Source organism: Rhineura floridana, chromosome 4 (assembly GCF_030035675.1).
Source record: "Rhineura floridana isolate rRhiFlo1 chromosome 4, rRhiFlo1.hap2, whole genome shotgun sequence".
Classification (NCBI taxonomy): Eukaryota; Metazoa; Chordata; class Lepidosauria; order Squamata; family Rhineuridae; genus Rhineura; species Rhineura floridana.
The window spans coordinates 165,810,208-165,823,652 of NC_084483.1; the positions used below are offsets into that span (position 1 = coordinate 165,810,208).

Consider the following 13,445-nt stretch of genomic DNA (forward strand, 5'->3'; position numbering starts at 1 on the left):
GAAGACACAGGATTGGAGCAAAAAGGTAGGCCTTTATTCTTTACAAGCATATGCAGGGTCAGCCTCCCAGAAACATCCAGGAGAGACTGCACTGAGGCACTGTGTGCAAGCTCTTTTAAGCAGTACAGATGCAGCATGTGACATTAGTTCACCAATCCCACAAGTTCCTTCCCACATAACATCACAGTTCCTCCTTCCTGCAATTGTTCTAAACCAATTAGAAAGCATTAGGTAATTCTACTGATTCCAATATTCTGTCCATCTTACTAATACCACCATTGTTTTGCTGTCCCCTTGACTAATACTCTTTTAGGCCAGTTGAAACCAGTTACTATTGTGAATGCGCCTTCAAGCTCACCCAGTACATCCGTTGTTGCTGATGGGTAAGGCTGACTCAGGTACACCTGCTTGGGTTTTACCTCAGCTCAGGGTAGCTGAAATTTCATGAGCATCACAGGTTTTAATAGCTATAGGGGTCTTATATGTTCTTAGAAATCCCACTCCTAGCTTATAAAATACATAACTTACGAGAGAGGATTATGTTTAAAACACTGAGCTACGTTTGAAGACCACACAGTCTAGGGAAAAGGACTGGGTGACTGTGGCTAACTAGCATCTCTCAGCCTCAGAGGAATAGAAGAGGCAGGCCACCTCAGAGTACCTTTTTCTCAATGAAAACTCACTTATAAAGTTGTATTACAATTTAACATACTGGGTTATTTTAGAAATCATTGTTAAATCTCAACATTAAAACTTTCATTAAAAAATACATATGTATGTCATTAAAACTTTGATTCTTGTTACAGGATTTTTCCCCTAGTCAGCGTCCTTGCTGTACACAAGAAACCATTTCCCAGGATCAAAACAATATAATATATCAATCGCAGATTACACCGGTTAAATGCTGATTGGGTTTAAACAATACACTAATTAATATAAAACAATACACTAATTAATATATGTCAGTCGCACACCGGCCAAGTTCTGGCAAGAACACAAGAGTTCAAACTGAGTTTACTTTGCCTGCTTCCGTAGGCCCTTACTCACAGGTCTGATTCTGAGGTCTATGGATTTTTAGGGTTCTCTGTGAGACTGCATCTTAGGGTTTCAACAGGCCTGCAGGCCTATGCTTAATTCCTTGTGATTTGAAAACATATACCTTCTAATATCTATGATTATATGTGTGGATATATAAAATTCCCCATTATATAGTCACAAAAGAGGACTTTTTGTGTAGTGGTGCACCAGTGTTGAAATGTGCTGCCATTATAATCTTTTCAATGCTAGGTTAAGATCTTCCTATTGCATCAGCATTTAGGTTGTATTTTAGTTGGAGCTACCTCCTTTGCTCATTTTGCTTGCCTTTTATCTTGGTGGTTGGTTTTTATTTAGATCATATTCATATGTTGTATGAATCACTTTGTTCACACTTTTGTTACAGCTCGCTGGAATCATTTGATAAAGGGTGGCTGTGAAATATTTCAAATAAATAAATGATCTGTTCCCTGATGCCTTCTGCTTCCAGTTACCTCTCACTTTCTGGTGCTATATCCTCACTATATAACAAGCTCTGTCCTTTCTGTCTTTGGGTACGGGAATTGCATGGGGAAATGTGTTTTCTTGCCTTTAGCACAAATCTGTTTAGAAACCTGCCACAGCACAGAGTTACTGGTGTCAGCTAGCCTGCAACAAGATGAGCATCAAGTAGGGTAGTTTCCATTTCTTCTGTATACCTTAAGTTTGCACGCAATGCAGAGTAACATTGCCGTTTCAATCACAAAGCAACCTGGTGAGAAGTCTGTAAGAACTAACTGGGATGGAATGTCATATTCTACTATTTTACTCATGAGTAAAGCTTCAGCATGGAAATGCTTCACATGGAAGGTATAACATTTGTAAACAATTTGCTATGTGACCTGTACATGGCATGCCACAGGCACTTGGGAAGTATGGAGGCTTCACATAATTCACCCCAGTTACTTATTTTGCATTGTTTACAGTTGTCAAGTTTTCTACACTGAGTTACTCCTAGTTTAGTAGTGTTAACATTTGAACTAATTCTAGGATAAAGAACATTGAATTTCTTTTTTCTTTTTTTCATTGTATGTATGTGTGCTCCCAGAAATTGAGTTTCCCACACAATAGCATCCCTTAGATCCTCTCTCTGAATACCATCTTGCTGGAGTCTAGCCATCCACTGGCCTTGCATAACATCACTTCTAATCCTGATGGGATGGGAGCAGCATCACCGTGGGACCTATTTTAAACAAAAATACAATACAACATTGGTTTATGTATCTTATGCAAGAAATGAGAAGCTAAACAATTGAACTTTAAGGTTGCTGTATTCACAACTCCATTTTTGCAGTGATGTCATTTTAAAGGGCTTAAACTTTAACAAATTGTGCAAACCTAAAATGGTAGAGGTGGCAATTTTATTTCCTTCTGTATGTTGGTGCATTAGCAGAGTTGCACAATTTTCGTAATAAATATATTTCTGCTGACTTCATTGTTTGAAAATGGTTTTGATTTTTGAATACTGACGGTGTGCATTTTTGACAGCGTATCAGGTATGGAAGGGAGTATGGGGTCCGCTATGAATAAAATCAAAAGGACTGAATCTTTGGTGCAGCATGTGTGTGTGAGTATTGAGTGTGAAATGAGGCATAAATCCAAATTTTGGTGACAAAACCTAATCTCTCAAGTTCTAGGGCAATTTAACCTTCCTATGATGAGCTTAATGGTTGCCCCTGAAAGGCCGAAGAGGTAAAGCAGGGATAGCCAGACTGGTGTCCTTCAGATGTTCAGTGTTTACCAGGAGGAGGGCCGAGAAACTGAAGCTTAATTCAGATAAGATCAAATAGTGCCTGCTGATGATAGTTGGCCAGGATATAGGGTTTTGAATGTTGTTTCAGATGCCCTAAAGTAGGGGGTTGCTAACCTATGGCCTTCCAGATGTTGTCAGACCACAGCTTCCATCAACCCCAGCGTGGTAAGTGGGTCAGGGGTGATGGAAGTTGTAGCCATCCTTGCCATTAAGGATCAGGTCTGCTGATTTGGGTGCTATTATATCTGACTTTGTAGACGCATATGCAAGTGTCATCCATAGAACAAATCACTTTTATACCACCTGTAACTATTCTTGGAAAAAGCATAACTATGCCACAGTTATCCAGGCCCTCATAACATCCAGGTTAAATTACATTCATTCTATGTGGAGCACCCTAAGGAGACTGTTCAGGACATAGCCATTTTTATTGTATGGGGAAGTGTGAGGTGGCATCTGCTATTATATCTGGCAAACACTTGAAATGTGATATTAAATGTTTTATAAAATTGTTTGGAAATTGAGTATCATGAGAATCTGTGCGGTCATTGACTTTAAAGAATGATGTTATGAGTGTTGGTGGTCCAAGTCACTTTGACATATAGTCTAGTGCTGAGGTATCGTCTTACTAGAGCTCTGATGTTTATGTCTGCATGCAATTCAAGGACCAGTTATAAAGTTGTGACTGTAATCCAGCAAAATTAGTATCTTCATGAGAATGAGAACCATATCAAGAACAGGTGTTTTCTTGGATGTGTATGCAACAGCTGAAAAGGAAAGCTTGTTTTTAAACTTAATACAGGCATACCCCGCTTTAACGTTTGCAATGGGACCGGAGAGTATACTTTAAATAAATGAAAATCTACTTTAAGTGAAGCAATTGTCTTCACTTGTACTACACGCAATCACCACTAGATGGCAGCGGCATCATGCCAATAAAACGTACGTTATTGCGAAGCGCGCGAACGTTAAGCGGGGTATGGGGACGTATGGAGCATGTACGTTATAGCAAGGCAACGTTAAGTGAAGCAACGTTAAGCGGGATATGCCTGTATAAGCTTGACTTATAGAATGTGGGACCTCCTTAGAAGAATGCTTGACAACATTAGTTTGCATGTACAGCCCTTCCAGGTTGCTGTAACGATGGCCAAATGTTTTGGCAAGTGCACTGCATATTAGTCCAAAGTATGAGTGCCACTGTGGTGTTATTACAGTACATATGCTGCCCATCCTGTCTTTTTTTTGGGGGGGGGGAGGGTGTCTTTAGATTTACTCCAGCTGTGGTCCTTCCTGGACAGAGGGCCTGGTTTCAACTGTCTGTAATCTTGTTACAGTAGTTCAGAATAGGATTTAGATGGGGCTGTTTCTGAAAATGATTTGGAAACTGCAGTTGGTTCAAAATATACAGCTGCCAGGTTGCTAAATGGTACTAGGCATTTTGATCATTTTATGTCACTGCTTGGGCTCTTGATCCATTTCCAGGCACAACTCAAAATGCTGGTGTCATCTTTGAAACCCTTCATGGCTTGGGACCATGTGCTTGTTTGCCAGGATCTTCAACAGAGGCCCTTTGGATGCCCCTACCATCTGAGGAGTAGTGGGGAAAAGGGCATTTCAGCTGGGCTCCTCCAATTTATGGAATGATCTTCCTGGGGAGGCTTGCCTGATGCCTACTTTGTTTTCATTTTGGCACCAGACCTTTTTAATATCAGTTTATTTTGGTTTTTTGTCATTTTTAGATTTTGCTGGTGTTATAGTTGCATTTTAGTTGGTTTGTTGCATTGTTATTGTATATTCTGAATTTGTAAGCAGACCCAGGAACTCACTTGAAGGGCGAGGTAAAAATGGATAATCTCCAAACATATTTTTGTATTTTGTTATCCTCCTACTCCTGTGGCTGCTGGCTGTTTAACTGTAAGTGTAACTTCAGAAACCTTGATTACTCATAAAGCTTTCCTACTGTGTGTTGTATTTAGATATTTTTATTTGATCCAACTTGAGCGTGGTTAGTACTATATTAATCAGTAGTTTTGCTGGATCCATATTCCCTAGTGTTACTTTCTTATATTAAGTGAAAGTAAAGAGCATCTTACCTGTGTTAGCATTGGTAAGTATTTCCCAATTAGCAGCCTTCAATAACCTGAAATAGCAGAAAGAACTTGCAAGATAATTGGCACCACATTGCTATAGCAACTTCGTTAGCAAGGATTTTTTTTTCCAAGTAGAGAAGATTTCTCAGGAAATTTTCTGTCTTGGAAGTTGTGATGATGAGGTGTGACCACATCTTGCTGTTTTGCAGTCTTTTTTAAAAAGTATGAATACACTGCTGTGGAGATGAGGTTTATAGTTTATGGCTTGATATATGGGAACGGATGATGATTCATAAGTGGGCTGATTGTGAGCAACTTAACATAACAAAAATCAAAATGTTCATAAGTGTTTTTCTTACTGTATTTTATCAAAAACATTGAGTTTTCTCTGCATTTTCCACTCTTAAAAGACAAGTTCTCACAGTGTGCTGTGTTTTGGGTGTCTGCACTATTCTCTTGAATGTTAGAAGACAAAGATTATTTCTTATGGTCAAAGACAACCTTAATGACAACTTGTGGATAAGTTATTTAACCGATGGACACACAATGCCCCAAGGTGGTAAAAGATCTAGGGTTTTATGCTTTCCTGCAGGACATATAAAGGGGGAAAGGCTCCCATCTTATTCAGTCCCAACATAATTGTCAATTATGCTGCATTTCCTATTCTACTCCACCTACTATGCATCATAACTTCCTTTCTCACGTTTGTGGCTAAATGCCAGAGCAGCATGTCTGCAGTAACTGAGAAGGCAGAAGAACCATATGCTGACCATCAGCCATAGATATAGGTAAATCCATATTTCTCTTACTATTACGTCTTGCCCTAGTGCAGTGAGCGATTACTTATGAAATAATATAAGGTAGTAATAATGTGTGAAAAATATTTTTGGTAGGTTGGTTTTAGTGTCTCTTGGTCTCTAGGCACAGTGAATATTCAGGTATGCTAGAATTGAACAGTTGAATACTATTTAATTACTTATTGGCCTTGCAAGGTGTGTAATAACATTTTCCTTGAACTATAGCAGAGCTGGGTTTTCCTCAGCTCTGCTGTCATTTGAAAGCAGTGTTTGCCAACTAGTATGGAATGCTGTATATTGGAAGATTAAAAACCTGTTGTTGTACCAGCAGCCTTTTGTCATTCAGAAAGCTGTAGTAAAATTAGCAGAAATGAGAGAAACATTTTAGCTGTTGACTTAGCTGCCTGTGAAAATGTTACATCTGTGTTTTCTGGGAACTGGTAAAATGAGTAATACTTGAAAACAGTAGCTTTAAATGGGTCCTGAATTGGTAAAGACTTTGGAAATGTTTGGCTGTTGAAGTGTGGCTGTATAATTTTTATAACAACTTAATTGCTAGGTTTCTACTGTTTCCTCCCACTCAACTTTAAATAACTTGCGTTCTTGTTGGAAAATATGAATGAAGCCCTTTATGGTGTCAAAAAATTGGCTATTGTCCATGCCATTTTTTCTGAAATGAAGGTATGCAATCTGTGGAAAAGAGTAGTTATATAGAATTGAATGTTGTTAGTCAAATAGCACAGGACAATGACTTTAGGTGATGCTAGCTCTGTTTATCAGTATTTAATATATCTGACTTTGAGACAATCATTCTTTTTTGCACATATTGTAATCTTTAGAGGGCATTTCAAAATACTGCCTTTAAAAACCAGCTTTTGGTGGCTTAAACATACCAATTTGAAGTGTAGCTTTACACCACTGAAGCTCAGATTACTGAAAGATATAAACCACGCCAGCTTTTTTACTAGAACTTTCTGTGCGACTGCTTCACAAAAGACTGGTTGTACAGATACCACTTTTGCATAGGAAAAGCATGTCTGTAGATGTCTGTTGTGCTGCTTTATATGATATGTCCTTGACGTGTGTTGTGAAGTTAATTGTGTGGCTAGGTTTTGTCTGTGTGTGTGAAGAGATGATACCTACTGCATTTAAAGAAGCTTTTGATGGTGCTTCCCCTGTATTTCTTTCTTTCTCAATGCTGTGCCTTTCAAAAAAAACTTACACCTTTGTCACAGTGTAAGGAAAACAGTTTCTCAGTTTTGAAAATAATACTTTCTATGTACTCTTTGTTTGAGGGGCCGAGTGAAAGAAGTGTTTTCACTCTGCATTTTAGTATTTTTGTGGCTAAGTTAATCTTCTTTGCCTGACCACAAAATGTAAAAGGTGATTTTGTTTTTATTCTCCTTTTTCTTTGTTTTGGAGGATGTTTCCAATACAAAGGTTCTGCTTTGAATTGGACCCTGGGATAGGAAAGGTCTGTTCTGCTTTCCTGCATAATTTGGAGTTACTTAATCAGTGTATTTGTATCAGGAATTATTTTATTATTTATTTATTTACTTACTACATTTGTATACCGCCTCATAGCCGAAGCTGTCTGGGCGGTTTACAACATAAAAAAAAGTATAAATTCTACATAATAAAAAACAATAGTTCACATTTTAAGTAAACATATCTAAACAATAAATCTCTAAACAATATACATAACATGAGAACAAAATGAATCATATACAAAACAAAAAGAAAGAATGCAACCATTATAAAAAATATATCTAAAAATTTCCATGAATGTTACACATATCTTATTCTTGGCATCACCTCTTTTGTCTTCATCATAAGGATATCGTGGAGGTCAAGTGTTCTCTTAATTTCCCATTGTGCTTCTCCCCACCTGACCTCCATCTTCTGTAAACAGTATCATTATGAACAATTCTTCTGTTGTCTTCTTTCTCCAAGACTACTCCAAGTGCGATGCCAAGGCACGGACCAAGTCGCTGCCTCAGGGAGCCCCTCCCCTTCATATACCTGGAGCAGAAGACAAAAAAGTATGGCAGAGTTGTAGGTAAATGGAAACAGCTGCAGCAACACACAGAGTCCTTCCAAACACACACACAGGAATTATGAGTCTTTAGTTAGATGACTCAGAAAAAGGACATTGAAAACTAGATGAGCATATAATTCAAATTCTAAATTATTAACAAAATATAATTGAATAAACTAGAAGACCTGAAGATTGTCCCTACTTTGTTTGATGATGGCTAAAAGGGGAGCCTACACACTTTAAAATGCATATGAGTATTGGACAAGGGTGTGGAAGAGACCCTAGTTTACATCCCCACTTGGCCATAACGCTTACTTGGTGGGTGCCTTTGGCTCAGTCACCATCATTCAGCCCAACCCACCTCATCAGGGTGGTTGTGAGGATAAAACACAGAAGGGGGAGAACTCTGTATGCTTCCTAAGCTCCTTGGAGGAAAGGCAAATAAAAATGTAATGATTAATAACAAACATATTTGTGGTTAACAGGGCAAATAATTTTTTCTTCTTACCAGTTTATATTCATATTCCCTGTCATGAATCTTTTGGTTGTGAATATTTGGCAAACTGTAGAAAGAATGTTTGAAATCAATTTGGAATTTATTTATTCATTAGATTTATATCCCGCCCTTCCTTCCAGTAGAGGCACAGTAGTGGTTAAAAATAAAAACATGGCACAGGATTGAAAAAATGTTACTAGTAAAATGTTGCTTGGTCATACTATACCTGTAACAGGCAATCTGGCAACAGTATTAGGAAACCTGACATGTTTCTGAGAGTTCTTAGTATAACTCTTAGTACCGAGTAGCTAGTAAATGCACTTAATGTAGGCGGTCTTGCATTATAATTAGTAACTTCCTATGCCCACTTGTTTTTCCTGTTACACCTTCTTCTGGCTTCAGGGTGTGTTAGAGCTCTGCCCTACAGAGGGTTGTATTCAGTAGTGATGTGCAAGGTGTATAATTGGTATGTATACAGACAGGTGTTTGAAGGGAAGTGAAGACAAGATTTAAATTCAAATGTATAACAGATGATGTGAGAACAAATGAAGGTGTAAGTTACATCTCTAAAGTTACTCAGAAATTGCATCCCTTCCATAAACCATTTTTCAAAGATGCAAACTGTTATTGCTGCTCCCCGTCTCCCTGCCTCCAAATCCAGTTGCTTTTTGTTTGCGTTTCTAACAGTCTGTGGTACATTCTTTCTTCAGCAATTTCTCTAACTCTTTGACTCATTGGAAGGAATTTCTTTTGCTAGTGGTTGATTGATTTTTCTTTTCTAGAAACCTGATCAACTAGTAATGCAGATCTCAATGAATTTTATCAGTCATTTCTAATACTGTTTTGGCAATTTTGTATACTTGTCTGGCATATTTTTTCACATTTTGGAAAACATCTTGTATAGGAAAAATGGCAAGGTGCACTGAGTCAAAGATTGTATGGATGCCAGCAGTACTCCCTTAGTTATTGCTTATAATAAAATAGAAGGCAGTGCAATACAAAAGCAAAAGCCTTAAATGCAAGGGATCTGGCAGAAGTAGATTTGCTTTGAGTTCCTAGTACCTTCCACAATTGCTGCTGAAAAGATTAATAGTCTTGTACCTGACCTCATGCCAAGCTTATACTGACTAGGGATGTGAGCATGGAAGGAGTGGTGGTCAATCAATATGCTTTTTGGTTTAGTTTCTTAAAAATTTTAAAAAAGAGCTTTGTTTGGGTGGGATAATGTAAAGGAGGATTTTGTGTATTTCCCTTGCAGCAGTCTGTAACTATGAACTCTAGGTGTAGATATCTATAATGATGTGGCAGGGTTTTGTGGGTTTCCCATGGGCAACTGGTTGGCCACTGTGAGAACAGGATGCTGCAATAAATGGGCCATTGGCCTGATCCAGCAGGCTCTTCTTATGTTCTTATGTGGCATGTTTGTTAAAAATTATATTTTTAATTTATTCTGTATTTTTCATCCTGGATCAAGGCATATTAGGAACTGGGGTGCTGACAACTGGGCTGGTGCTGACAACTGGGCTTCTGCTGGGACGAAGGGCGGGATATAAATCTAACAACAACAATAATAATAATACTATGAGTGGAAAGCTACTAGTTCAATATCAACTGAGCTATGAACTTGCTTGGTAGCTTTAGGGTAATCTCAGTTTCTTTCCACTCCATCTGCCAGTGGTGATAATATCGGTCCACCTTTCACAGCTGTTAAAAGTATTAGGAAGATATGTAAAACATTTTGACACCTTATGAAAAAGTGGTGTATAGCAGGTTAGTTCAGACATCATGCTAAACCATGGTTTGGACTTATAAACATTTAAATAGGCACCTATGATTTAGAGCTGCGTGTTATTCCTTTCATTCAGAGCAGCAGTCTTTGGAGGCAGAAAAATGGCCATGCCTGTGGTTTGTCAACTTGTAGAAATGCCAAACCATATTTAGCACACAACATGGTTTCTAAATCCAGTTTGCTACCCAATCACAAGCCATGGCTTGGGATGATTTCTCACTGAATCTGTATGTTAGCAAGTTTAAAATTAATTTTAAAAAGACAGGGAAATGCATTTTTCCATCTACTTAATCTACATAACTTAGTTATTCTCTCTGTCTCTCCCTTCCCCCCCCCATTTGAAAAGGGTATGTCTGTGGGGGAAATCATGCCTGACCTAGAAGTCTGTTTTTTTTATAACTCTTTTAAAATATTTGCTAATTGATCTATAAGTGAAACACTAAGTAGTAGAATATAGTAACTCCTGTCGAAGATATTTTGCTGCTAGAAAGCGAGCCTGGTAGCTATTGCAGATATCAAAGTTCAAGGTAGCTCCAGGAAGCAAATAAACCATGCATAATTATTTAGTCACCAGTTAGATCACAGTTGGATGCAATTTGCCTGGCCTTAACTACTTCATGTGAATATTGGACATATGCTTTAACATTTTTCCAGAAGAAGCTGTCAGTTGCAAAGTATGTGGATTTGTTCAGTTGTGCTTCAAGGATCACTTTTGCCATTTGTTAAAACAGCTAGGTAAGATTACTACAACATATCCTCTGATTTTAAATTAAGAGAATCATTGATTCAAACAGATTTCAGAGATGGTCTGATGAAAATTACTCAAACTGCAATGTAGTGTATTAAAAATGAGATTGAAAAGGAATTGTTTTGATACAAGGTGAATAAATTATTTTAAGATTCAAGGTCGTAAATTTCACTTAAACCTGAGGAAGCACTAGCTAACTAGGAACAATACAGAACTGGAACAAAGCTTTTTGGGAAGTTGTGAAATCTGTTTTCTTACAGGCTATTAAGTAGCTTTATAGGCATCTGGTGTGGATGCTTTTGGTACAGAGTAGTTGTACTTCAGGGCAGAGATTGGGCTAGATAACATTGGCTCTTACTAACACTACTACTCTATGCTTCCAGAATGGCTTTCTATAATTAACATGGATTTTTACCTTTTGTAAATTTTAAAGTTTGGAATGCTAATAGGCTGTGCGATAGCGAAATCAAGATGCTTAGGACGTCTTCAGTGGATCACAGCAGTTTTGTAAATATCACAAGGTAATTGGGAGTTTCAGATCGTAAGGCATCATCTGTTTAAATATATTATCTTACATAGGAACAACTTTTTTTCTTGGTTATTTGAACTTCCATTTGTGGAGTTGTCAAGATTTTATTTCTTCTAGCAAGCCTTTTGTAGAAAGCTGCTTTGTGCTTTATCCAAAGCTGCATTCATGCAAACATGAACAGCTCTAAAGATTTTTCAGGAGTTAGTGCCTTCAAAGCTATTTGTACTTTTACATACAAGAGTATATGATTTTTTGGATGTAGTAATGTAAGTCATCCCAGGCTGCTCCTTTTGTCTGGATAATTCTTTGTAAATCTTTATACCCAGTAATCCCCTGTCATACAGCATTGCTTCATAGAGAGAAATTATTCAAGTAGTAGAGGGTCCCCCATTCTCATTAGGTTGTCACAAATATGAAAATTAAAGGATTAAAGTGGGGGGTTCTGCTTGTAGAAACTTATTTCAATGAGAACCAGAAATAAAATATGTTAAGGATGTGAAACTCAAATATTTACAAGACATGGCATGACTCAAGTAATTGTGTTTTGTACAGTAAGATTCCACTAGCAGTTCTACTCGCCTTCAGTCAAAACATTTTCAAAAGAAAATAAAAAAGCAGGAAGTGATCTGCCTCTTTGGCTTGGTGCTGGTGTACGTGGAGAATGGTGCACATGCATGGTATTTACATTTGTTAATCTTCAGATAGAACAGGCTTGGCAATTCAACAGGTGGAGGGACATGTTGCTTAATTAAAAAAAGGAAAAAGTGACTTATTAGTATTGTTTGATCCTTTAGAGCATTGTTTACAATTTGGTAGTTAACATCACTATGTACTGCACATAGAGTATGCCCAAAAACCCATACCAATTTCTGTGACAAGACAACAGAAACTCTCTAATTTGTGACTATTTTGTTTTGTGTTTACAATCTATCCGTTTGTCCATTATTTTCCATGTGAAGTCAAGGGGTTGTGATATAAGATATTGGTGAAAAGTAAATTATTTTTTTCCATAAGAAAAGAACACTAATTCTACAGTGTAGCTTACAAATTATTTTAACAGAATACTCTGATCTCTTCCAGATGTTTCTTACGGTGTACCTCAGTAACAATGAACAACATTTCACTGAGGTGCCAATAACCCCAGAAACTACTTGCAGAGATGTAGTGGATTTGTGTAAAGAGCCTGGTGAGACTGAATGCCACCTAGCTGAAGTGTGGTGTGGCTCAGGTAAGTAAAATGTGGCATTTGTAACTTATCTGGCATATAGATAAGTCCCTCTAGTTTCTTTTTACACAATGATTAATTAAACTTTTAATTAAAGCAGGGGTCACCAATCTGTCCCCCTGTGGGCACCATGGCACCAGGCCTTTAGTGGTATGTCCAGAATCTGAGCTTCCATTTAAAAAAAAGTAAGTCTCTAGCCCTCCTAGAAGGAAAGTTATGGAACAGGTACTCTTTAAAGCCAGTTGTGTGAAATGAGCCAGTTTGGCTGCTCCTGCCTTTCAATGTTATTAGCCAATGAATGAAATCAGAGCTGTGATTAAGTTGTTTGAACATCAGGTAATAGGAATCCCTGGGGTCAAAAACAGCTGCTGTTTTCCCCTCCCTTTTACTGCACTTTTTAAAAAAAATCCTTGAAATCTTCATAGTTTGCCTTTTCCCCCTAGCAACCAGGATGCATCTTTCCTGTGCTGGGTTTTCCTGAGATTAGGTAGTGCCTAGGAGTTATTTTCTGCAAATACTACTCCACAGTAAGTGTGGGTGAATGTTAAAGATCCCCCCCCCCCAAAAGGCAAATGTGAATACTTGGCAAAGAGACTAAGGCCTGTCTTCGGCTTTGGAGGAGCTAAAGACCAGGGACTAATTAAGATTTCATTGTATAGTTAACTTACAGTACAATGGTATACATGTCTACTCAGAAGTACGTTTTTTTGTGTTTAATGGGGTTTACTTCCAGGTAAGTGGGTATAGGATGGCAGCCTATGCTTTGGTTTAGGGTTGGCATTGGGGGAAAACAGGGTTCATGTGCCTTTAACAGCTGTATGGCAGGCAGAAATACAACAGACCTAGCCTTTTCTAATATGGAAATGCATTTATGGGAAAAGTTTCACCCTGACCTCTCCTTAATTT

General features: G+C 37.9%; 1 protein-coding gene across 2 annotated transcripts in view; it reads left to right on the forward strand.

The window, feature by feature from the left end:
* Positions 1-13,445, forward strand: part of TP53BP2 (tumor protein p53 binding protein 2) — a 72,077-nt gene that overhangs the window by 18,736 nt on the left and 39,896 nt on the right. The window contains exons 1-2 of one of the 2 annotated variants that reach the window (XM_061625083.1): positions 10,668-10,772; positions 12,395-12,542. In XM_061625083.1, the coding sequence (XP_061481067.1) occupies positions 12,395-12,542 (148 nt within the window). In that variant the 5' untranslated portion in view covers positions 10,668-10,772. Of the gene's footprint in view, positions 1-10,667; positions 10,773-12,394; positions 12,543-13,445 lie in introns of those variants that run through there. The other variant, XM_061625082.1, reaches the window with a different exon arrangement.